Below are 27,883 nucleotides of genomic sequence, written 5' to 3' on the forward strand. Positions count from 1 at the left end.
TTGAAATTTCAGTAGATTCAATTTAAAAGTACAGTCTGTGCATTCAGTGTGTGCGCTAAAAAAAACTCCTATGTTCGTACACAGTCCTGATTTTGTGAATGGGAAACAGACATAGTGGCTAGGACAGAGCCATAAACAATTCCAACCAATCAACACATTGCTTCAAGAGCATGTAAGGGAGAAGTGTAATTTAATTGGTTGTGGAGCTCAGATATCAACAACCTTTCACCAGAATCTCAGACTTTGCATTTGACATGACATATTTGATTAATCAACCTCCAGAAGGCAAACATGGGAGATGACAGCTTCCGTCTCATCATGGTGCATTTTAAACAGTTAAATCTTTGGTTGATGATGAAAATGGATTTTAGAAAATGATGGTCAACCCAAGAAAGTTTATGAGGATATGAATTCAGTTCACACATATTCTGTGCAACATTTGTGGTGGTAAACAGGCTTTTGATAAATCAGAGGTGCTGCATCTGCATATAATGTGTCTGTTCACTCCTCCTTTGTTGCCGGTGGTATGTTTTATTTATTCTTGTAATGAATATGAAATAGATTAATGAACGAGTCCTTTTATGATGAGCTCCCAAATGACTACACGGAAAAATGAGCAGATGTATATATCATATCATTATAATAATTCTCCACAAATGCATATTTCCTGTCGTTTTGATGTAATTTTATTCATTCTGTGACTGTCATAAATGGTAGTGGTAAATGGGAAAAACATGACCTGGTGAATATATGGCAAACATCTGTAATAACTCTCTGAAGCCATACATTGTGTCTATTAACGTAGGATATACACAACAAAAAGGCCAGTAACTCAATCTATGTGATATAGATTGGACATTACGTAGCCAGCAGGCTGTTCTGATTCAATGAGTACATATCCTGCAAGTCTTCTCAAGTATACTAAAGCATTAGCTGTCATCATCAATCGAGATGTTGAGCTTTAAGTCTGGACAGACCAGTGGCTTGAGGTAAAAAATGACAGTTTATAACCAGAAGCAGAGCATGAGTCAGGAAGAAGTCTTCTATTAACTTTAATTTCCAAAACTTGCCAGGCCTTTGTTGTTCCAAAAAACGTACAAAAATCTTGTGATCCTTTCACATGTCACAAAGTTTCTTTGAAAGTAATAGCCCTCTTCAGATAGAACAACCTTATACATCACATACAGACTTTCCGTCCTAACTGGCACTTCGACTAGTGCGTAACTTGCAATTACAGCAGTTACATTTCTGCACTTCTTTTTTATTTCATTTTGTTATATTTCTTATGTCAAGTAGTATTTATTGTTACACCAGGTTCTATTGCTCGTAGCTTGACTATTCTCTCCCTTGTACGTCGCTTTGGACAAAAGCGTCTGCTAAATGTAAATGTAAATGTAATCACGTGGAGGTTCTACACCGAGCATTTAAGGGGGACATGGATAGGAGAAAGTACTCGTATGCCACGAATGTGGAATTAAAGATCATTTCCACACTCTGACCTTCATTAATCTGGATAATAAAATCACTAGACAGCCAGTTCAATTCAGAAACCCGACAAGATCACCAAGGGAGCAGAGCGCATTGTACACATCCATTACTCAAGGCCATCTTTACCTAGGGATGGAGGGCTTCCTCTCCCCTCTTCGGCATGCATGGGCATCTGCTTATCCGGCACGGCTGATGGGTATGGAGAGGTATTAGCCAAGTGGTCACTAAATCCGCACCAAGGGAGACGCAGACCAGAATACAGAGTGCGATTTCCTTTTTTTTTCCAAACGTACCAATGGTAACAAGGAGGACTATGTCAGCGACTTTGTTGGTAATGAGCAAGTTAAATGATTTATTCATGATGCTGCCACTGGCAAAGCGAGGAGCGCGGCAATCCATGTCATCGGCCTTGCATCTGTCAGGTCATTAACTCAGTAACGTGGGTGTTACGTGGGGAGCCGTATTGTGCGTTTGCTCTCCCTACCGCTCTCTCTGTCCCCCTCTACAGGTGACCTGGTGTCTAATTGGGCTGCGTTTGTGGGTTGGCCTTCGTCTATAAAAGACGGCCATTTCGTTCCATCGCTCTCTGGCTCGCTGGCTCACCCTTTCATTCCAGGCACACCCCGTCTCCATTTCCGGTCGGACTCTGCTGTGGGCATGCTGCACGGTGCTCCGCTGGCGCCCTGCTTTAGTCATTGTTTGTTGCTATCGTTAGTTTGACGCAATCTACCCGGTTGTGTTTAGCGTACTTTACTTTATGTTTACTATAGAACTGGTGGTGTCAGGTGGTGGGTTTTTGCACGCTTTAAGCTTAGTTTAAGTTCAGAGTAGGAAGATTCCCGGAAGACTCACCACACTCCTTTGTCCTTTTGTTTGAACGGGAGTTCAGTTTCCCCCATTTGATTTCTAAGCAGACTGTGTGAGGGTTTGTTTTTCAGTTTTGTTATTCCTTATGTTCACCGCCACCATGTTCTTCCGTTAACTCTTGATTTATCAATAAATATATTACCATTTCACCGTCACCATTTCTCTTGGCTTCTTTATGTTATGTTTGCCATTTCTTTAAGTTGATGGTATCGTAACAGTGGGAAATATTCACAACAGCAACAGCAGAAGAGCTTATGTAATTATAGTAAGTAATTATGACAACTCCTGAAGCGCCTGTGTTGATTGTATGTTACCTGACAATGTTGATACTAGAATGCCTGATCACACAGTGATTCAGAAGGGAAAACAAAGACATTGTATAACCTTATTAAAGTGGCATTATGTAGGAATTGCTAATCGCTAACGAGATGTAGCAACTAAACCTAGCGAAACCTCTTGAAATTTGCTTACTTTGACACTATGACAAACTAGTGAGTCAAAAACTTTCCTAACACAGTCAAACATCAAGCAAGTGCAACACAAGACAAAGCAAGACGGCAAATAAGCTACTTACTAGTTCGGCAGACAGTAGTAACCGGGCGGCTTCAGGCAAACCTACATAACCCAGTAATATGCCTACGGACCCTGGTATGGCAATGGCACGGAGGCGATTCTCCATATTAAACGTCATTTAAGCTGTTATTTGAAGGTAAAACTGCTAATCCTAACCCTAATACTGAAGTACAATTCCTACATAATGCACCTTTAAGTGCAGCCCATTGGTAAATGTTGATGCCAATTAAGAAAGTTGACACGCTGTAGTGAACCCCTACAAATTGACATTATTTGTCATACAGCTTCTGAATTGTATGGCTCATATTTGAGATCTCGTGTTGTGGCCACACAATATGGGCTACCTGTGTGTGTGGTGTGTGCACGTGCGTGACTGTAAGACAAATAAGAAAACAAGAGCACAGCAGGCCACCGGTTTCCCACCTCTCCCCGCTGCCTGAATCCAGCACACGATCAGCTCCTTTAATAACCGAGCAAGTCTGAGATAAAAATCACCATTGGTAACCGTGATGGCACGATACATTAGTTGTTATCTCTCCCTCTTCATTTCAAAATCCAGTGTCTTTTTTGGAAAAAAGGGGAGAAAAAAAATGTCATCTCAATAGCGTCCCAGATTTCAGGGCCATGTCACCCTGCGAGATGGTTTCATTTCACATTGGCTGTCGGCTAAAGCACTCCATGAGCCGGAAACCTTTCCCTTTTTTCATTTCTTCCACGAGACGGCAGGGATAAGACGCATTGTTTAGATTATGAATCCCTTGTGTTGCCCCACGATGTCACATGGTTTTCCACAAATGTTTTCAAATCTTTTCATCACCCAGACTGCACATTACATACTGTCTTTCATTTTTAAAGAAGGTAGGGAAAACCTAAGATGGATAGCTGGAACATTAATGTTGGCTAGAAATTTACAAACTGTGAAAATTATGTTTAAAAAATAACAATATCAGTGAAAACATTCATGTTCAGTGAAATCAAATTTAGTTCATTCCTATTCATATGGACATTAAATAACAACTAAAAAACTGGCAACTGGATTTGGATAATATATCTTTTTGTAAAACTATTCCCCTATAAGTATGTCTTTCTTCATGCAGGGGAGCAGAGGGGGAATAGACTACAGTGCTTCCTGACATGAATTTTCGGCCAAGCCACAGTATCTACTAATGACAAACACTTCCCGTGTGACTGCTGCATCCTAGCCAGCTGCAGACATGAAATAACACACTGTGCACACTGTGACCAGTTGAAGCCCATGGCAATGGGGCTTGCCTTGCCTGAAGCATGGCATTAGACTCACAGTTTTATCACCAGTCAACATATGATTCACCAGGCAGGACTATAGGGTGGTGGTCCTTTTCCAGACATGCGACAAGGATTACGTCTTCGAAACCACCCGAAGCATCGCACCTCTGTGAAAAGCATAGCTCTCAGTCGTGGGATGAAAGAACAATTCCAATGAAAGCCAATTCCAGGGAGACCATGAGAAAGTTGTGGCCAGCGTGATGTTTACTTGGTTGGCAGGTTGACCTGATTTAAATCGCAAAAGCCCTGTAATGACCCTAGGGTCTCTCCGCAAACAACAAGGCGGATTATTTATTAATTCGTTATTTATTATTTATTATTTGTTCATTTAAATGAAGTTCAAGCACGTTGATTTCCTGATGGCAGTTTAATGAATTAGGGACAGCTGAGCGTTCAAGAAATGATGGAGGTGGTCGTCCGGGCTTTAAGATAATTCACAGGCTTGAATTTCTTTGAAGGAAGCACACATTTCCTTTCTCACTATCAGGCACTGATTTGACATATCAGCACATCAGCCAGAGTATGGTGGTGCATTAGAATACGCTGTGACATCACTGCCCTCTCAGCTTATTGGCTACAATAGAACACTCCTCTGGTTAAATGCTAATTTCAACGGTGCAGAGTGCACAGCTATCAAAATCAGTACTCTTCCCAAGGATAACACAAAGAGATTTCACAGACACCATAGCCACGCTGGCATCCCATCAAAGAGGATGTCGGGTATCGCGTAAAAGGACGACCCAGTCCTCTGACGGTTGTCAGTTGTGTGGCCCAGAGTGCATAGTGAGTATGGAGTTATGAGCTGACACATGTGTCCTCTGTGTGTTCGTTTAGTGTGAGGATGGCGTGGGTGATTTGGAAAATCAGATAAGTGAGGATGATTTTCAGTAATCATGCTCCCATAAGAATCGTGCTTCCTCCTCGTCAATGAAGTCTTGACAAGAGGAGGACTGAAGAGGGATCCAGGGGGACACGACTTATTTTTATTCTGTCATTTTTATCCATCAGGTGTGTCTTTGGCTTCATTGCCTTTTATTAACACAAGGCACATACATTCACACGCTGATAATGAAGGCCAAATTGAGCGGGCTTATATGCACATACACACTAGGAAAATCACACTAGGGCATTTATACAATACAATGACTCTTAATCACTGACTAAAAATACACAAAGACATTAAAAGAAAGGGGAAAATCAATCACTCCAACATTAAAACTGAATTCTGCAGACATCAACATTCGCACGGAACACTGAAGACCACATAATAACAAGGAGGTACACATTCATACATCACTCCCACAACACGCCACAATATTATTTCATAATATTCTCATGAATTCATATAATGTGTGTGAAATTGCAAAAGCAAGACATGATACATGAAGAGTGATAAAGAGCTGCTGTTTTTTATTTATTGTCTTCACCACCTGAAACAAGCAAACTTGTGCAAGGCACAGATATCAGGTACAATAGAAATAACTGAAGCACAATCCAGAGATCACATTTAACACAGTACAAATGGTCAAATCAGCACAGTTGAAGGTCAAAACAATAATGTGGGTATTATGCCCTTAAAGGATGAGGTTTTTTTTCTCTCTCCCTGCCTCTTCCTCTTTCTATCACTTCCTGGGCTTTGGTCTGGTCTTGTTTTTCATCATTGTGAACTGAACTTATCAATAATAAGTGAATCAGGAAGAAAAGAGGCACAAAAAAAAAACACAAGGTCTGTGGCCCAGCTGGGGGAGCAGGTTCACTCTAGTGAGGGACATTCCATTCAGTGATGTCTCATTTGCTCCTGAGGTCCCTTCAAGCTGAACCAATACAAGAGCTCTCTGCGAAAGCCGACAGAGAGAGGCAACAATACATGCAAAGCGCCAGTTTTCTTCACTGACGTCTTTCTAGGTCTTATTCAGATTGTGCATATCAAGTGTTTTAACCAGGCCCCCCTTTTAAATCCAGAGAGTGAAACATTTCCGAAGGTCACAATTAAGAAATACGCAGCACTTGCAAAACTCAACTGATCGACAGAGCACACCAACAACCACACAGGAATATCACACATTTATAGCTTTTGCAATTACATTATGCATACTTTCCCATTTCATCATTTCCCCCCCACTTTATACACTAATGGGGTTTTCAGCCAGTTTGTCCTGCTGTGCAGCTGGTACTGTCCCCGTGTGTTCAGTCGTTGTCTGGTGTTGACTCTATATACATCTTTCTGTTCAGTCAATGCTTCCAGCCATCATGCCAAAAGTGTGTTTTTCTCCAGTGTATACGGAGATTAGTCATAGTCATGCTGTCATGCATGAACTGACATCTGGCAATTTTGGCAAAAATTCAAAGGGAAATCCTCATGCAAAATGAACCGTACGGTAGGGAGGGAGTAAACAAATTAAAATTCATATTTGAGAAACAAACATGGACTTAACTTGTGACAAGAGCCGTACCAATCTTCTCCACTGCTTTGTTGCCTTCGCATTACGTGATAATGTGAGGAGAAAGGCAAAGTGAGCAAAGGACCACTTCAAACGCTTCATAAATATGGAAATCACAGAGCAGATGCATTTGAAGTCTACATGCAAAAGAAATCAGAGCAACCCTTTTTCCTCTGGATGAGGCTACGGTCTGTAACGCACTGTTTCTTTAAGCCATCACTGTTCTCTCTAAAAACTATTTTGTGAGCTTGACCCCCCTCCCCCTCCTTCCCCTACCCCTTGCCAGTCCATGGAATGAATTAAATGAACCCCTCCTTGCCATTTAAAGCACCTAAATTGCCGTTCATTGTTAAAAGGTAATGACTCACCCAGAATAAAATGACAGCCTGTAATTTCATTCCTTTCTTAGGTATTGGGTTTACCATTTGTATTCATCAAGTTTTCAAAGACTTTACAAACCTTCCTTCAACGTTAAGAAGTTGTTGACATGTTTATCATTTTGGATTACATTCATTAGGTAGATACTTTGCTAGTCTCTTTGTGATGTTGAATGTTTTCAATTATATTTATATTATACTATGGGATCATTCAAAAATCAATGCAGTTTTGTCATCAAAGCTAGTCCAGTCCTTATAACCTTTATCTTGTCTTCATTTAGCATATGATCAAAAGTGTTTTATACCAACAAACAGTAATGGGAATTCAGTGAGTTTCTGTGTGCTTGTGAGAGTACACTAAGTGTGGCTATTAAATAACGAGACTGTTATTATGAGAACGTAGGAGTATAACAGGTTTTCTTCATTACGTTTAAACTACAGCATTAGTCTTGTTATTTAATAGCTACCTCTCATATGCACATGTTATGTGATGACAAAAGACAGTTAATGAAACGTGAATGATAACTGCCCTTACTGGTGAGTCACTGGTGAGGCCATTTGGACAGTGTGATCCTGTGGGAGGTCCTCTTTTAGAGGATCCTTTTCCCTCCAAACTCTCTGAATTATCTGACTGATACACTTGTACTTCTGGCTGATTTATGGAACTAGTGCCAAAAGTTCTGCCTCGATAGCTAAATGCAAAAAGATCCGCAATGTTGGCTCAGCCTTCAGTCACTGACATGTATCTGTTAATGACATAGGTGCAATGATTTATTGATTAACCTTAATCTCAGGCTACCACTTTGGTATGTATAGTGCTTTGGATATGCATGAAAAAATTCAAGATAGTTCACAGTAGGTCAGTGTTATATCAATGCGATAATATATAATTATTTTCATTTACATTGTACAACATTTATTCACAACTAGTTTGCCACGAGTATTCATGAGTAGTCCTGATTTCATGTAGCGCTTTCAGTATTGCACTGTTATAGTTTATGCCTTCAGCGAGTTCTTTTCAATTTCAGGCTCCACATTTATTTTTGTATACAGTTGATACTGAGATGATCAGAGTCCATATGATGTGGCTGAATTATCTTTTGTCTTTTGGAAGCCTTTAAATGAAAGCTGGTGAATCCTTCAAATGAAACCCTTTTAATGAATGTTATGTTTTCTTGTCATATATGACGGTGAACATCCATATGTACATCCAACCATCCCTGTTTTGGCAGTAAAAATCCCTGTTTTGATGGTGAAATGGCACTGCAGGTGTAGCTAATCAGGTGAAACAATTCATCCAGGCTCACCTTGTGCGTGCTTATGACCTTTTGGCGTTCCTCGTGGCCTGAGATGTGTCGTTGACCTGGTTGTTGGCGGTCCGTTCGGGCATGGGTAGCGTGAGGACGTTTTCGAAGACGCTACGCAGGCTGTAGCAGCAGATGATCTCCTTGAAGGTCTTGCGCATCTCCTGGCTGCGGAAGGCGTAGATGAGCGGGTCGATGACGGAGTTGCACATGATGAGGATGACGTACATGTGGAAATGCGACATGAAGCAGATGCAGTAGATGTTGCGTGGGCAGGAGATCATGAGGATGAGGTGCAGGAAGAAGGGCGCCCAGCACACCACAAAGATGCCCAGCAGGATGGTGAGCGTGATGGCACCCTTCATGCTCGCCCGCTGGTGGATGGAGTTGTAGCCGGGCAGCGCGGCGATGCGCTTGACGTGCGAGCGTGCCAGCATGAACATATGGCTGTACAGCGAGGCCATGAGCACCAGCATGGCGAAGAACATGGACACCAGGCAGACGATGACGGACGTCGAGTCCGAGTAGATGATGAAGACGATGCCGCAGCCCGTGCAGAAGGTCCAGATGCCGGCGATGATGAACGAGGCTCGGCGGACGGTCATGATGTTGTGGTAGCGCAGCGCGTAGAAGATGGTGACGTAGCGGTCCACGGCGATGGCCAGCAGGCTACACATGGACGCCACCACCGAGATGCAGATCAAAGAGTCTAAGACGTTGTCCATCTGCTGGGTGAAGTATTCATCCACCACCAGCTTCCGGTTGTTCAGCAGGTAGATAACGATGGTTTCCCACGCGTTGGACACACTCACCAGCATGTCGGCCACGGCCAGGCTACAGACGAAGAAGTACATGGGCGAGTGGAGGTTCTTGTTCTTCACGATGGCCCAGATGACCAAGATGTTCTCCAGGAGGCTGATGATGCCCAGTGTGAGGAAGACCTCCGTGGCGATGTTGAGTTGCTCACACGCCTTGGGCCTGGTGATGGAGGGGGACGTGGAGGTTACGTTGGGGTGGGAGTACACGGGGCTGGCGTTCAGCCAGGAGCTCCAGTGGGGAACGGGGAGGGTGGTGGTCTCTGAGGCGTTCATCGTTGATCAGCCGTGCGGATGTTGGTGGAGGGGGGGTGGTGAAGAAGCAGACTCAGCGTTGGGGTCCCCTGTTTGGGTCTCACTGGTGTTGTGTGCAGAGCATGGTTCTGTGGAAAACTGAAAACTAAGAAGGGGAAATGAAAAAAAATTATGTCACTGGACTCAACTGCAACAGTTAGCTACGACATTAAGCCCTTTTTAAATCATTAACATTTCATCAAAAAAATAATTTCATCATGACAAGAACAGTAAGATATTTAACCACCGTTACACGCTTTGAATTGATTGTGTTTGTTTGTGTTACCATTCATTTCACTATACTGTATATCTGACCAATGACACTTGGTCAGCCCCAGAGTGCTATTTCTGATTAACCATGGTGCCTTAATCTCAGGAAGAGAAGAAGAAAGTCACAAACGTTATACTTATATAGTTATACTTCTGTCTGGAAGCTTTTTGTTTTTTTTTAAAGGTTGCTCAGACCTTAGAATGCATGCCCATAGAGAAGCTTCATCTTCATCAAAAAATGATGGCTACTGCAATAACCTCTAACAAAGCATAATGATTCAGACCTGACAATGGGCATTTCGGCCAGTCTATGGGGAAAGAAAGGCACAGATTGATTGTCAATTCTTGTTCCCCATCAGTCTCCTCTGGACTGAAATAATTTTTGCACAAGGACATCAACCCTGCTGCCGAACATGTTTAAAAAGTGTTTTGTAACCTTTTGTCCCGTGGATGTTTTTTTTTCTCTCTTTTTTTCGATGAGCTGCACAAGGCCTCTGAGTCAGAGCCCCTTCTTCCTCGCCCCACGGAGAGCCTTCCTCAAGTTTGGATGACAGAATGGACAAGGGGGGAAACCGTGTCCAAAATACCAACACAAATTAAACAAATTACATTACGAAAACACTGCGACTTCACTACTTGACTTTGATTCATTATTTTACTTTTTTTCAAAATGTCACTGTCAATGGTTTCAAGAATATAGCTTATAATTAGGCCAGGAAAAGTAATGCCACCCAACCTTTGGGTCCATGGGTGCATTCATTATTTTGTGCACCTCCCCTCTTAGTTTCCATGTGTTGCATGTATGGCCAGCAAAATAAATGACTTAATATTTTATTTTAATTTATTTATTTATTTATTTAAAGCTCCCCTATACTTCCTCTTCATCTTCACTTAAGTGTTATGTTTAAGAATAACCTATAAATCCTCAAAGTGAGTTTATGAAAAAATACATGTAATGAAGTGCTTTTCTACAGGAGTTTGGGGTCCAGACTATTCAATATACAATTCTCAGTCCTACTCTCAATCTATGTGGCAGCTCTGGCCTTTCATTTGGTTATTTTCATTTTCTATGACAACAAAGGTTTGAAAAGCCCAAAGACAAAATTATATTAATAGCATTGGGTATTGGAAAAACGAATACAAATATGTCAATAGTCTAGTACGCCTATCAATCAGAGTTGGGGAGTATACTGATATGAAACTGCAAGAGAATCAGTTCTATAGGCCAGATAACTTCAAGACATTATTGGCTATGTCCATTTACTCCAGTAATCAACACATAAAGACAAGGCCACTTCACAGAGCGTTAGCCGTATCTAACCAGAGCCCCACACATCCTATGCCATGGAGACAACAACAGCTCTTCAAAAACCAAAGAGACTTTTTGCTCATCAATATGCCATTGAGTCTAAGGAGGATTGCTCTGGCTCACCAGTGCGTGTCTCTGTGAGTGAACAGCATCATAAACAGTCTCCCTCTGCATTTCCAGTGCACGACCGCTGCAGCTCTCCTCTCTTGGATGACAAGGAACCTGCTTTCGCTGTCAGCTTCTTAAGTGATGCAAACTCCTCATTGACAAGCTGGTTCGACGCCTTAGAGGCTGCTATAAATATATTCCCAATAATATTGACACGAGTAGTTGTGGCAAGGTGCGGGTGGGGGGATGGGGATGGGTCGCTTTCTGATTGCCTTTTAAATGAGCCCTGCGTTTTTTGAACAGTGATAAAAAAAACGAATTTTGATCACACAGACAAAGACTCCAGACTATTCTTTGAGATGTGCGGCAGACAGGTTACGCACACTGAATACTGTATTGATATTCTCCTCTCGTTTTTAAACACCAGACAAAACAACAAGCCTTTTCACAACAACTCCAATGTGCTCGCTGACACTGAAAGGGCATCTGGTTCACCCGAACATAATTAAAGGCGCATTACAGCAGACTTGTGCATCAAGCTCAACGCCAAATATCTGCCCTGATGAAGCCGGCTCTGCCTGGGGCCAATATGATACCTTCTCATGAGCGGCAGTCACGATCTGGCTCTCAGTTGGGGGGCAAAGAGCTTGTGTTCGAGGAAAACAAAAGATCTTGAGTCCAACACACAAATCATCATTCAACCTCTGAGGGCCACGCACAGAGGATGGCACATCGCCTGCGATCCATAGTCTTGCATCCAGTGTGACAAAAACTGCCTAAGAGCCAGAGGAGGGGAAAACATCACGTGTTCGAGACAAGCCGCTATGTTTACTGAGCTAATTTCTGCTTTTCTGGTTAGTGTAGCACTCTGAAGAGAGGGGGAATTGAGATCCGATTAGAATAGGTATGTTGAGTGGAATACCAACCTCAAAACGGGATTGGGTATTAATTGATACTATAGCTTGAGCAAAATTGATGTTATGTGTGTATGAGGGTGCATGTATGCACACGTAAATGTCTGCGTGATTAAGAAGAGTGATTATTCATCCAATGTGCTAATTTTTATGTGTGTGTGTTTGTGTGTGTGTGTGTGTGTGTGTGTGTGTGTGCAGATGTGTACATCAGGAAACCGTCATATCATAGTGGACATTATCATTGCAAAATTCTTAGAAATTTAGGAAAATGAAACAGATCAGTCAACACAGAATTAGCATCGCTAAATTAATTTAAGTTTTACCTCCAATACAATTCCACAATCTGCAGTATGTTATCTTAATTTCCTTCTCAAGATGACATCTCTTGTCTGAGATCCTGCCATTTTAGAGCAAGTGCGAAAAGCTGCCATATTGATTTGAAGTATTTCTCTGACATTTATTTACAGAGCCTTAAAGAGGGTGATTACAGTTATTATTCACAATCATGTGACCTCACAGCTTCTACTGAAAGAATTAAACATCATCTTCAGTGATCTCCCTCCCCATCCCTTCAATTATAACTATACTATACTATACTATATATACTGTCCATCTTTGGTCAGGAATGGACATGTGTTCTGTTATTTTGCAAGGAGTTTTGTATTTGTGTGGACTAGGGATATATATATAACTATATATCCCTAGTCCACACAAATACAAAACTCCTTGCAAAATAACAGAACACATGTCCATTCCTGACCAAAGATGGACAGTTCACTTCACTTGGTCCCCGGGCGCTACAAGCCGCCCACTGCTCCTGGGGGGTCCTTGAGGAAGGACAGTCCAGGATGGGAAAAAGCAGAAAATAAATTCACCGCAACCTCAGGCTTACCTGCGTGTGTGTGTGTGTGTCCTGTGTCGCCTCCATATATGCACGTGTGTGTTCCAGTGTGTCGTGTGTGCCATTAAAAACCTGACAAAGGTCTAAATTATAATTATATTATATGTAGCTTGGTAGCTTCATCTTGTATGAAAATGGTGAATTCGAGGACTTCATAAAGTGGCCATGCAGCCATCTGTTATTTTTACTGACATTTCCCATCAGTTCAATTGCATGGAGATATATAGTGTGAGTAGAGGCTATGCTGAGGAGGAGGACAAGACGTTATATTCAGCAACTGTTCATTCTTTTAAAGGCGAGCAAAAGAGAAAGAGAGTCTTTGAAAGTCGTGACATTTGCTAAAGGGATTTCAGAGTAAAGAATTACAGAGTACAGTTTTCCGTGGGAGTTATGGTTGGTAATAAGGAAACCCAAGGTGCATTTTGACAGATAAAAAAGGCGAGAGAAAAATTAAATGTTTTTTGGCATTCTGAGGGGCACAGACGTTTCGCAAACATACAAAGCATGTACTACTTACAGAAACATTAAAAGGCTGAAGACTAAAAAGCCTTCATCGAGGTGTACTGGTCTGGCAGCTTTAATATTCGGATAGAGGCTTTATCAGTGAGACTCATGTGCCAGCCCAATAATAAGTTAATTAATGAGGGATTGTGATTTTAGGAAAATTGGAAGTGAAAGCTGACATATTAAGAGGCACATTCTACCTTTCAAAATGTTAAATGCAATATGTCCAACCGGTTTTCAGTCAATGATACCCTTCCATGAAAACAACTGAGTGCTATATTTATCTTTGACATGATGTTCAGGTTTGCAAAAGATTGGCTTTTACATCCAACCTTGCAAAGAGGATTTAATTCATACCATGACCACCGCCACCACCTTTATGAAGAGCATACAGCATGATGGTCTTTCATCATGTTTCTGAAAGCCCTCATGTGAATATATGTAATCGAAAAGCGTAGAACAGTAATGTCACCCAGCACTCAAGCTACTTATAGGACCCATGGAAATACACCCTGCGGAATTATAATAACTGAACTACTGACTGCCACTGCTTGGCTGGTCACCTTCAACCATCATGTGTTCCACTCTGAGTGCCCTTATATCACTAACCATATACCAAATGTAAATATTCTTTCCATCTATTTCCCTTTACATATATCTTTTTTTTCTTTTTCAATCCTGTCTTTTCAGTTTATAATAGGTCTGTCTCCAAAAGCATCTCTCTCTTTCTCTCTGTCTCTCTCGCTCTCTCTCTCTTACTCTCGGTCTCTCTCTCTGTCTCTCTCATTTTCTATTAAATGATCTCCTTTGACCCAACCGGTGTGTCACGCTCCAGCACAATCCTGTCTACTTCACTGCGGTGGCGAGTCTCCACATAGCAGGGTTGGCTCTGACTCACACCCCCGCACAGGGCTGACTCAGACCAGACCGCCAGTGCAGCAGCAGCAGCATCAGATGCAGCCGCAGCAGAAGCAGTCTCACTCAGCAGACAGTTCATCTATGAATCCCCTTCATCCAGCATCACGCGGACCATGTGTGTCTGTCTGGCCTGGGGATAGGGATTTGCTTGTTCTAAAATGCACTGAGGAATGGCAATAAATAGTGCTTTGCTGCATGTAGTATTCCTTTCAATCAATACAAGGTACATATAGATCTACTGCACAGTAGTGGTGCAATTCTAATTCGGTTGCGATATTTCCGTGGGGGCAGTACATCTTCAGCCTTTGTTGCAGGCATTTATTTGCATTTATTTGCTATCCCTAGTCCACACAAATACAAAACTCCTTGAAACTAAGAAACAAGATGTATAGACCAAATGGAACCATTCTAGTAAATAGTGACTTTATTTTGAACCATGCCTTAAGGACCACCCACACACAGTTCAGCTCTTTGAGAAGAGCAGCTGTTTTTTTTTAAAGTTAATTGCAGGGGGTTTGATGAAAATGTGAAATATGTCACAAACACACAGACAGGGGAATGGGGTTAAAGTGTGTGTGTGTGTGTGTGTGTGTGTGTGTGTGTGTGTGTGTGTGTGTGTGTGAGAGAGAGAGCTATATATATATATATATAGACAAATATGCACACGCATACAGAAAGAAACAGAGGAAAAGACAGAGTGAGATTGAAACTGAGACTGGGAAAAAAAACAAGTCTTATTTTAACGAGCCCAGAGGGATTGGGCTTCAAGGGGTTGTTCTGACATTCTTTGCTTTCACTTTAAATTGGAATTATGGATCCATGTTTTCATTTTTGGCATTCCAGGACACGGTTGACTTTATCATAACCCGTTGAAGGAGGACCACCTTGTTCCAGTTGAATGGTACATTTCTATTCTGAAGAATAGGCTTGGAGTGTGTTCACTTTGGCAAAGATACCCTTTGCTGCCCAGGACTCTTTTGTCATTCGTGTGGAATGCAAAAAAAAAACAATTCTATGGAACGTCAATAATTACTTCATCTCTGCTTTTGTAGCTATTTTCAGACACATAGAATCATTTTCAATCTTTAAGGACCCATTTTTGCAAGCAATTTGGTCAAATGCCGTTCTTCAAACTAACCAGGAGTTTTTGCCTTGGAGTCCACTAAACGAGATATCTGCTTTGAGCTCAGTAATCGGGTTTCACAACTTTACCGACATCAGGGCAACCTCCTCTCTTAGTTCAGAACTGGTGAGTGGACAGCGCCCAATCGGAATTAAAATACCTTCTCTAACATGAGGGTTCTACCCAATTCATGATTTTTTTTAATACCATGTGATTAGATTACACCAGGTTAAAGGATATTGCCTGTCTCTGTAATCCGTAGCATTCAATGTAAATCATTATTGTATATCAAGTAGGCAATCCAGTACCCAAAAACCCACAGCCACCTAAAAGACAGACGTGTACGTCAGCACTCACCTTTTCCCTTCTTTCCGTGACAGACGATTTAAACGATTCCGACACCTGTTGAGCAGAAGAACTTGAGCAAGAAATCCTGTCAGAAATGTCGACTTCCAAGGGTATGAAACCTCTATGCTCTGTGGTCTTGCGTTGCGTATGTGTGGTATATAAGCTGAGTGCGCGTGGAAACTCCACCTCCCGCATCTCGGAGTCGATGAAACACGCATAGATAAACCAACACCATCATAGTCCAGTAAACATTTAGGTTATAGGGAGTCAGACAGCTTGCGAAAGCGTTCCTGGTGCACGGTATTTAATTGATCTTACTGTTCGCGTTGTTAAATAGCCATTTCCACAGTTTAATCATCCCAAAATATGCCCGGAGAAAATATCCTTTTTGCAATAAAGATACCCAAGAGTGGGAGTGACCCAGCAAATAACTCAAATCCTGCCAGGGTTTGCCAGAGTAGATGGGTTATTCATCTTGGCGAAAATACACACGCTTTGTCTCATTCAACATTTACAGTGGCCTAACCTGCATATAGGTGAGACTAACCAAAACTAAAATAATTTAAGTATTGTTCCCATCAGACTTTCTCCCAGGAGAATTGGGCACAGAATTTGACTTGGCATGGCGGTGTTATATGCTTGTCTTGTATCGATCTGCACATCATCGCCGAACTCTATTAGCTTCTGTCTTTTCTGTTGCTTTGTAAAAACGGCTCAATGCAAAATAATCCCGTGTCATTACGAAATGAATGGCACTTTGTTTTACTAACAATTGTCTTAAGGTAATTGAGGGGCTGGATTCTGCTATTGAGACTGGCTTCTCAATGTCTAAACTGATTGAGAAAAAATATCGTTTAAGAAAACAATAAGAAATGGACAGCCAGATTTAAAGACATTGGATGTAGTACACAATAAAAAGATGAAACATAAACCTAACATAGACACAAAAGTCAAAGTAGATTTTCAAGTTATTTAAAAACGCACTAGCAAAAATACAGATAACATCTGACTCTGCAACGGATCTGGCACCATAAGGGCCAGGGCTGTTTCCGAGTCACCTGTAATATGCAAGCTTTTATTTCACAGGAGCAACTGTTATTTATAGGGCCAGTCTCAGATATTCTGTTAGCTTGTCCCACATATGCAGAGCTTCATAGCTAAAAGCAGCTTCACCATGTTTTGTTTGAGGTCTGACACACTTGTATCTGTGTACAAAGTTGACATGTAGATGGACGAACAGGTGTGTTATACTCAACTGTTTCGGTTTCTTATAAAGAAGTATTGACAATGCATTATAAGGCTTATGTCAAGCATGACAATGCATTGTTAGCATGTCATACACTGTTATGGATACGCTAAGATGACATTTTAGATCCCCGCTTAAACATTGTTTTCAACCATGAACCACCATGAACCAATAAGATAATCTCATTTTTACTATTATTCTTATAATCAACGCAAAAGCCAAGATGTAGTATAGCTGAAGGGTGGAAATGTTTTTTAAGGGACATCATAAAACCAATGCTATGAAATCTAGTCTAGAAATCTAGAAGACTAGTCCTACAGAACTAGTAATGCAATGCCAAGACCCTGTACAGAGACTGAGATTATTCTATCCCAGATCATGTTCTTTATGAGGTCTGGATATCAAAGCCTCTTTTGGACATGACAATGTCCATTTATCAGACAATAAATCTTTAAATACCTGCTAAATTGATTATGGTAGAATTCCGGTTAAAAATACATATGCGCTTAGGAAGGACCTCTCTTCAGAATTACATTTCTTGTTGTCTTCCAAGTCATCTTGAATTATATGGTTTAAATTACTTTGACTTAACTAGATTTGCCACTGTGAGATTAAATTGAGAGACTGTCTGTTTCTTGTATGTGACAGTGAATAAACAACATGTGACAATTCCTCTATATCAAGAACTTTCCACATCTGAATCTTTGATATGCACTCGAGGTTGGTACATTGTACCAGCTAAAGAATTCAGCTCAAGGTGGGCTGTAACCACTTAAGGGTTTAAAATGGCTGTTCAGGATAAAGACTCTCTAAAGTTCTCTAATAATATACAACCGAATGTTTTCTGACAACCGTAATTCAGCGTGATGTCTTTTGGACACTCAATTCAACACATAGTGGTGGGTGACTGAAAGTTTTAAATGGTCGGCACTTAATAGAGTCAGTTTTCTTTATCTATTCACACTTATTCACGACAAGTCACAGTGGAAATTGCACTGCAGAAAAATGGAAGAGTGTTGAGTGCTGCAAGATGTGACCTTGTTCCAAGTTAACACAGCATGATAACATTTGCTTCTCCCACTGTGAAAAGAGCAAGATATTGTACACACAGAAAACTGGAATGAGATCAGGTTGGGCCAAACCCATGACTGTTTCGTATACATGAAGAAAGAACTCACTGTGTGCTCTGCTGTGAAGCATATCTCTGTTAACACAACTTGGTTGAATTACTTTTCCCCTTCAGGACAGCAGAGAGGGCTTTGGTCAACCAAGACTGAAAAAGGCAGATATAGAGTCCAGTATGTGTTTATAAGCCATAATTTAGAAGCCATAATGTGAAGATAGTGGGGCAATATGAAGATATTAAGACATATTAGCACATGTGAGTTCACTTATGAAAATATGAAAAAGTCTGGTGACTTTTGGTGGTCTGGTAGTTGTCAGACTCTACTGACGTTCCAGGTTAATGTGCCAACATGGATAGAGTCAGCAAGCACCACATGCTGATCATTTGTGTGCCCATGAAGACACCTGAAGAATTCATTTGGTTTTAAAAAAAGTAAAGATGTTAAAGATCTGCCCTTCACTAGTTTGTTTGTTTGTTGTGTACTTGTGTTTAAAGGGTATTTTTATCTTTGCTGAAACTAAAAGAGTCCTTTCATCATCAGACAAATTAATTCAGGGACCGTGAATCTCACCAGAGAGGCAATTTGGGTGCTTAAGTTCTGATATTGTATTAGCTTTGTCATGTCTTTCCACGTAGGCTCTAAGGATCTCAAAGTACCTCTCTTTCACTCACAAACCCTTTAATAAAACTACACTGACAAAAGGCTAGCAACAGTGCAGTGAAATATCGTTTCCAGTACATCCACTGTTGAGATCTGTGCAGTTAGGGTAAAGAAAGTATCTCATTCCCAAAGGCAAAAAAGCCATCTACTCATTCAATATCTTCATATCCAGCCATTTTGTTGTCTCTACAGCAGTCTCTCTCAATAACAACCAAGAGTGACAAAACTGTCTCACAGAAGTGGGGTCTCTCTGTTCTCTTAGGATGTTAGAGCAGTAGCCCAAACTGCTCCAGAGTGTCCCCCCAATGGCTGACAGGCTAAGAATCCTGAAATAGCAGTGAATGAATGGATTTCCACAGTAATTGGTCTAGCTTCAAAGACAATAAATAATGGTAGATGATGAAATGAATGGAATCTACGTGGCTCAAAAAGTTCAAATTCAAATTAATTGCATAATTATGTAGGCCGAGCTATCGACATGCAATCGCCTGTTTGTAGAAACCATAACAATGCTGGAGAGAAACGTAACTGGAAATGAATGTAAATGTTAGGTCTTTTGGTAGAAGAGGGTCATGACCCCGAGTTCCATTATTTCTTCAATTCAGATAACAATAATAACAATAACAAATAACAACATGCATAGCTGTAACATTTTAGTAATAATGACTTGTTTTAAATATGTGTGCACATCACCAGTTGGCATTGTGAGTTTCTCTAAGGGTGATAATGATGTAAATCATAGACTACAAATTATATAAGGTTATAATGTAATAATATTAAGAAAGGGATAACTGCTGCCGAGGTGAGCCGTTATACGAACATGAAGGCGTGAATGTACAGTATAGCCCATAAAGGAAACAATTGGTTTTGTTTAAAAAGAAGGCAACCTGTTTAGTTCGTAGTGCTACTTTGTTTTGTCACAGAAAGGGATAAGGTTTGGTCATTTGCTTGGTTACAGTTGAGTTCAAATTATCCAAAGTTTCCAGAGCATTCATACAGATCAGTGATTTAACCTTTTCACCAGATCTACTTAATAGGTGTCCCATTGCAGGGAATTAATGGACAACAGGCCGGCCAATCAGAAAAAAAGTATTTCTCTTCGGGGAATAACCCAGTTCATTTTTTTGTTTTCTTTACTTATAGGTCAAACACACCAGAGCTAGATTATTATTTGTTTGTCTTCCCTTGGTCTGCACTGTCATGCTGTTCAGAATTCAGACTCAGAAGATCTACCTGTGTTCACCGTCTTAGAATATAGCCCAGTAAACAGACCATGCACTCTCATCAAAGTATTTTTTATAATTTCCTGTTTGTTGGTGGTTGGGTCCAGATATAAAGATACCCAAGACCAGTCCAAGGGACTGAACTTCTGTACCTCAATGAATGGGAATGATGACATAATCACAAACCTGAAGGGCCAGATAAATGGATGCCAATTTCAACAACTAGAATCCAGGTATTTGCCATTTGTTAAGGCTCATTGCATGCAGCAATGCACAAATGAATGTTACTGTCACTTAGTCATGACTGATAACTGATTGCCAATTAGACTACTTTCCAGACTTCCAATGTCCACATTAGGTCTAAGCAGTTAAATTACTGACTGAGTATTAATTAAGCAGAACACCAACAAAACATTCACCTGCCACCACCATTTTCCGAATCCCTTTATTTTGTTGCTTTACAGCCATCTTTGTCGTCTGGCTGCACTTACTTCACTTTGGGTTAAACCAAGACGCCAGTGGCTTAAACCCACAGCTCAGGCTAAATGATTGGTTGCCTGTACAGATCACAGGCACCTCTGATGCTTCTGAAGACACTGCTGGTGTTTAAACCCACACACAATGTTCTCCTTTGTCCCCCAACTGCATTTCAAAATGAAAAAAAAAGAATTGCACATAACCTCATAAACAGACATATGCATCCACACACAAATGTTAACATATGCATTGGTACACACAGACACACAAATGCAAACAAACATACATTTACTCGACAAACATACATACACTGGCATGCTTATGCGCACAAGAACACACATCACAGACACACATACAGACACACACACACACCCCACGTCAAGTCTGCATCTATTCAACTGACAATGAGCTTCCTGTTGTTGAGTTCTTTATCAAATCTAAGTTGTGTAATAGAGTGTGGAGCGTGCTCTGACACCTGTGGTAATGAAGTTATTAGAATTGACGCCAGAGACGCCGACAAACAATAGCACTCTGTTGGACTCCCTGGAGATGTCTCAGGGCAGAACTTTCCCCTCATCACCAGTTCAGAGAACAAGAAGCTCAAGACAGCAAACCGAGATGACTAACACAGATACTTCAATGTGCCTCCCTGGAAATGTTTTAAGAGGCTTATGCAAAAGATGTAATGCATTACAGGGAAAAAAGAGAACAAAATTAGTTATTTATGCGATTTCTAATAAAGCCCGTGTTCTGTGTGAGCGCTTTGATGAGGTCACGGGGGGTTCGATTTTTTAATTGCATTTCTCTTGAAAACAGTTTCACATGTATAATTTTGCGCGTGAACTATGGGGGGAACCGACACGATGAAAGGACACCTCAGCAGCTGTCCAGCCCAGGTTATGGCTTGCTCCCACGTGCTCAGAGAATGATTAAAAGATAACTATGCTGTTCATAATTGGTTCTTCATTTGATCCCAAACCATGATAGGCAAGAAGATTACCAGCTGATAATTAAACATTTCTTCTGACGAACAGCAAGACAAAGAACCTCACTCAAAGAGCCTGGAGCATTCAAAAGAAAATGAACAAATAGCCATGGACAAAAATAAGTTATTTGTGATGTGGTTTGGTTTAGCAATGAATTACAATACATTCTATCACATTACAATATTAATTTACTGAAACCAGCAATAGCCACACCTAGAGTAGAGCAAGCTGTATTTTACATACAGCAACTGTAATGCAGTAGGAAAGAATCCAATCTAAAATGAGCAGTCCCATTGTACATGCCGCAACAGATTCCATGGACGTCTTTTGTCTGTCGCCATGTCTGTTTTCCGTGATGGAGAACAGCATAGTCACAGCTGAAGCCACCTGGCCTTGGTAGACTCAGCAGTCTGCATACAGACATGGTTTCAAACCCACCTTATAGAAAAAGCCATTTTTGAATCGGGGGGCAAGCATGAAACTAGACTATGTTACATGTCTGTGAAGTGATGTGAGAACCTCATGGCGATTCCCTCGAGAGCAAGCGCTAGAGACACTCAGATGCAGTGTCAGACTCAAGGTTAGTTGTTGATGTTACACAGCTGGGTACTGACACCCCCGGGGGTGCCCCCCCCCCCCCCCCACCCCCATTCCCTGGCAGGGCTGGGTTTTGAAGTAGGATTATATCCCTAATGCACTGGTTTATGCAATCTGCTATATGTCGAGATGAGAGCGAGAGGATCTCTAGTTATGCAACTCTAATGTAAAGGAGTGATCTCAAGGCAATAGAAACTGAAGGAACAAACAGAGCCAGTCAATAACTTCTGTGATGGCGAGGTCTGTGTGGCAAAATAGCATATAAACGCAACATGAACAGATCAATACACAACAAAACTAAAAGGCACCTTATCAGGGGATTTGTGCACACATGGTCATTATTTCATAATATGAATCCGTTAATATGCTAGAGCTAACACAATACCCACTTGGAAACAGAGCTCAGAACAGTTGGTGCCTGTACGTAGATGATGACTATGATTAAAGCTTATTCATACACTGAGTAGCTTGTATAGGAGCTAATTGTAAAGATGGATAAATTATACGGCAGGAATAATTGCATGCAAATTGGTGGATGAAAAAAACACCATTGTACTGACACTGTTAAGGTGTTGCTCTTTTAACCAAGGTCAGAAGAGGGCTGCCTAAATACAGAGGTTCTTTAACTTGCCCATGCTCTCTTCAAATTCGGTTATGCTCATGCTTTGTCTAAAGTTTGGCTCAAACTTAGCCCTGACAAAAAACATATATACAGTATACTGTATATATATATATGTGTGTGTGTGTGTATAAAGTGTATGCTGAGATTCTACACATGGCTGTTTAATGGCTAATGCCAAAGCTATCACACTTGAGAAAAGTAGCATAGCCAGTACCTCCAGGGTAAACACATCTTTAGTCTTGGACTAAGATGAAAGAGTTCAGTGTAAAACTCGATTTACCACACCATCACTAGATGTGGTGAGCTGCTCATCAAATCCTATTCTTCTGTGCTGCATCTCAACTCAAACTCAAACCCAACTTAAAGTGCATTGCAATACACAGAACAAAGGCAACATGACGTATCCAGGTGTAGTTTTTGCTGGATTTTCCATATCTCTGCTCCTGACCCCACCTTTGTGTGGGATCTAAAATGCAGCTCAGTGGGAAGGTCCAATCACAGCTGCCTGAGAAATTGTTTTGGAATTGGATGTGGAGCAGCCAAATTTATGCTCTTTACAGAGAGGTCTACCAATGATGAGGTCTTCAGTGATTTTATAGAAATATCTCAAAATTAAAAGAAAAAATATTGGACAGTACAGGACACTGCTAGTAAAATAGCAATGTTTCACCAGTGAATTCTATCACATAGCAATGACAGAACTTTAGCAGCGTCTGCCTATGTAGCGCCCGCTCTATAGGCTTGAAAAATGTAATTTATTTTGGATAGATTATTGATCAACAAACATGCTCATTGGCCTAAAGCTTACCTGTGTGAGATTGGTATACATTGAGATAGATTCCAGTTGCAATTTGTGCAACATCATAATACTAAAGCTAGCAAAATCCAATACCCAGCTCGTAACGCAAGTATTTTTCAGAAATGTTATGATACAATACTTAAGTTGTCCTTTTAGCCAGTCGGGGTAGCTTTTCCGGTGTCTGTCGCTAACTCTAATTTTGTGTATGATGCTGCCTGCTGTGTCGCAGTGTCTTGTAAATCCTCTTATCCGTCGCCTTTTTGATGTAGGCTAATGAAACTTTACTGTCCTCACTGAACCTTTGGATCTGACGTCTTTGTTTCTCAGTGTGAAACTTACAAGAGGATAGGATAGGATAGGATTGCAAAGGATTATATCTGTCAAGGCTGAATATTGAATGCCATACTAGCTAAGTGATTAAAAAAGATATGTTAAATTGACAGGTCAAGAATATATTACATGGCTAACTGTAACACAGGCACAATAGCTGGTCTGATATTTTGCAGTGTAAATTTCCAATATCCATATGAATGGTCACACAAATAATATGCAATTAGTTATTGGGAGGGGGTGCTTAACAACAGAAAATGTAAGGTGAAATATCAAGAACCAGCTTGCTATCATGGAGTCCAGCATGGCATGGACTTGTTTGCCTTATGGCGAAGAAAAGACAAAGGAGACAGGAGGCAAAAGCCAATAGAAAGGAGACAAAGCCAATGAGTAAACACTTTTCAACAATTTTCTAATTAATGTAATGAGCTTTTACAAAACCTGAATTCTTCTTTGATGTGAACAGAACACGAACAAATATTTCGCACATAGTGATTAAAAGACGGCCAGGCAAGAGAAACAACCTGAAATCAAAGGCAGATCAAGTGTTTCCGGAGCTCTTTTTACATGGGCCTAATTAATGCTTAATTAAAGACATGTTCAACAAACACCTTCACTCACATTTCCCCTCCCCCACCTTCAGCAATCTGCACATTTTAATAGCTGTGTTTATATGTCGGTTGAGACTTTTTTTAATTTGATAAGTTTGGATAAGTAGTGAATGGAGAAGACTTACATTCTGCCATTTCCTTTCTTCTAAGCGTCCGTATCAGCATAGGAGATCTAGCGTTGACCTCCGTGTGTACTGCCTGTGGCTTTCACAAGTTCTCCCTCTCTCTGCCAAATCACAGGCAGGACTGACGCATGGAAGTCTCTTTCCACAATATAATTAAATCAGAAATATGGAAATGGGCTGCAACTGTGAATTTACATATTGTTTATATCTCAGGACTGTGACTTTGTGTCTCAGTGGTGCATTTATATTGAGAGATCCTGTCTTGTAACTTCAATATTTTTAATTAAGGCTTGAACTGAAGCATGAACTGTTTTCTGAAATTTGAAAGAAATTGGTTGAAGAGTCCTTTTATTCCTTAAGAGTGCTGTTTATGCAGAATTCTCAGGATTAGTTTCACTTGCATAAAATGTGCTTGACACTAAAAATAAACTCTTATACTGGAGTCAATCTGGAGAAACATCTCAAGTCACCCGCAAGAGTCCACTTTGACGAATCATCGTGTTTGCATAGCAAAAGGGATAGTTCATGCCAATTCCTCTTTGAAAAGCTGGATGTATATTACACTTAATATCAACCCTTTGTGTAGCACTGAAGGATTTCAGCTGGATGCAGGATTACCCACACATACAACCTCCACTGTTTACAGGTTTGTGTGTTTATTGAGTGTTACAAAAAAAACGTCAAAGAACATACTGTTCCATTCACTCTCTACCGCATGACAGTCAGGCGATAGACCATGACACTGGCGACGGTAGGGACAAGTTCAGCAAGTTCAAGGCATAAACTCTGTACTGTGGCTTTTCTTTTTCTGCTTAACTGGAACTGGCACACAGATCCACCTAAAAATGAACTCTCAATCACCTCTATGCAGGGCATACTGGACTGATCTGTGCAAATGTTTGTATTCTTCTATCAGAGGCTGCAGAACTCTGCCTCTGTGCCAGGGTGTTTCTGTGTGTGATCCTAGAAAAACACATTTGGCATGGTTAGCGTGGTATTGTGTCGACACTGTGTATTGATAGAAAAGGTTTTATCCTTATCCGAGAAATCAATCCAGGAAACTGTATTCATGTGAGTCACATTCCCACCCCAGTTTCAGGTGTCTCTAGGGATGATCCTATTCTAACGAATGTGGCTCACATGTTGTCTGTGGCAAAGACTGGGAGAGGCCTTGAAAAAAAGCAAACAAACGCTAAAGAGCTGTTAAATAAAAGAAAAACAAAGCCATGGGCTAATAAACACTAGCACACTAACTGCTGCATGCCACACACAGAGAGAGAGAGAGAGAGAGAGAGAGAGACACACAGACACACACACACACACACACACACACACACAGAGATACACGCACAGAGAGAGAGAGACACACACACCCACAGACACAGACAGAACACCTTCTTGGGATGTAACACAAAATAACACCAAATGAGTCTGGATTGCCATTTCCAGAAGAATTTCGCAAAGATGAGACGCATAGGTTATGTGCAGACGTGAACATGTACTCCTGTGGGCGACAGCATTAGATAAGAGGTCAGAGTTCAGAGGCTCAATGTTGCCCTTTGGTGAAAGAGACCATGGATACAATGGTATGTGTTCTTCTGTGGGCAATCCAACTGTGGCTTCAACTGCAGACCTGAGCTGGCAGCAGGTGAGTTGACAACTGGCTCCTGATGCACTATATGTTACTGTGTGGGCAGCCAGACGGAAAGGTAGACTAGTCCCTGAGCAAATGTTTGTTTTGTGGGTTTCCAATTAAAAAATAAAGTTGCCACTTCAATTTTCCTCAAGAAAACTTCATCAGTACTGTTATTGCCGCAAAGTAATGAGGGACATTACAGCTTGTTTCATATTTATCAAAAACAATCAAGCATGAAAAGAAACATTTAGCTCAAGAGAACAAACAGCTCGATAGACCTACTGTGACTGTGGGAGGATGTCGATTTTAAAAGATAAAAAAAGCACTTACAAATGACTGGACTGTTTTGTGCAAAGAAATGTAAGCATGATGTGGTCATACATTGTATTACACATTGAGAATAAATAAATTACAATATTTTAAAACAACCATTTGTACACAATAATGTTTTATTTTATACACCTAACTGTTCCTGTTTAAAAGATGCAGTCAGTATTTTTTGTGGTTGGAAATTGACTTCTTGACCTATGATGACATAGGCTATTTCTGAATGTAATTTGATAATTCTTGTCAATTTGTCCTGTGCCGTCTGTCCAGGTACGTGATACTTTGTTTGATGTGTTGACCATTTAGAGGGCCATTCTGTATGACTGATACCTCACTGTAAGTTTACACCAAAAATTGCTTACTGCACCTTTAAGGCCTGCAGGAGAACATCTGGCATCTGGATTTCATAATCTGATAATCCTTACCACAAATTTACAAACAAAGATCACATTATTTAATCATCAAGACTTTTTTTTTTGCCTTTTCGCAGTAGTTTTAGATAGAGGAGGAAAAATCTGACAGAGGACCAAAACACTGGTATCCGTGGGGAAAACACCTGTTTGATGCGTTTAGACTTTAAAACCTCCATCCGCATCCCCATCCGAAACATTTACCAGCACTCCATTTACCAGTGAAAGGAAAACCCCATCAGATACCATCCCTCACACACCAGGTGACTGCCTAACTAGGTGGTCAATCATACAGACAACAGGTAGCCCTAGGCCTTCTCAGCCTGGCCCTGCATGTTTGAGCTGCCATTAGACTGACCTGATCTGGATCTCTTTTCCTGATGAAATGATTATATTTTAAAATGATCCAGTTCAACTAATGAATGTTAGTAGTAGCCTTATATTCAACTCACTGAGATAACTGTGGGCCTATTCTTCAAAGGGACACCACTGGTTGCTGTACATAGTGTAAATAATAGGCCTGCAGAAAGTAGAAGTGGCTGTGAAGATAAAGGTTAGATAAAGGCTGCAGCTACCTAGCTGGATTATTGGGATGTGTAGAGAAAATTAGATTAGCATTCAAACAGCAAATCTTTGGCTACAGGCTATTTCTGATGGACAGCAGAGACCTAGGAACTGTGTCTGGAGGCACCAGTATCAAGACAATGTCCTCTTTTTATTTTCATTTAACTCTTGAGGCATCAAGAGTTGTAAAACATTGTAAGTCGTCATTGTAAGTCACTTTGGATAAAAGCGTCTGCTAAATGACTAAATGTAAATGTAAAACCACGAAATTGCTGAACGCTTTT

At 40.8% G+C, this 27,883-nt stretch overlaps 1 protein-coding gene across 1 annotated transcript; it reads right to left on the minus strand.

Moving 5' to 3' along the window:
• Positions 1-7,475: 7,475 nt before the first annotated feature.
• Positions 7,476-16,481, minus strand: mc5ra (melanocortin 5a receptor). The gene is made up of 2 exons (XM_012818214.2): positions 15,869-16,481; positions 7,476-9,570 (listed from the first exon to the last, which is right to left on the minus strand). Exon 2 carries the CDS (start codon positions 9,444-9,446, stop codon positions 8,370-8,372), a length of 1,077 nt encoding a protein of 358 aa, XP_012673668.2. The 5' UTR covers positions 9,447-9,570; positions 15,869-16,481; the 3' UTR covers positions 7,476-8,369.
• Between the last annotated feature and the right edge of the window lie 11,402 nt (positions 16,482-27,883).

The sequence above is a fragment of the Clupea harengus genome, chromosome 19 (assembly GCF_900700415.2).
Source record: "Clupea harengus chromosome 19, Ch_v2.0.2, whole genome shotgun sequence".
Lineage (NCBI taxonomy): Eukaryota > Metazoa > Chordata > Actinopteri > Clupeiformes > Clupeidae > Clupea > Clupea harengus.

Excerpts from the sequence above, each read along its gene's own strand:
- mc5ra (XM_012818214.2), bottom strand. The coding sequence starts at position 9,446 with ATGAACGCCTCAGAGACCACCACCCTCCCCGTTCCCCACTGGAGCTCC.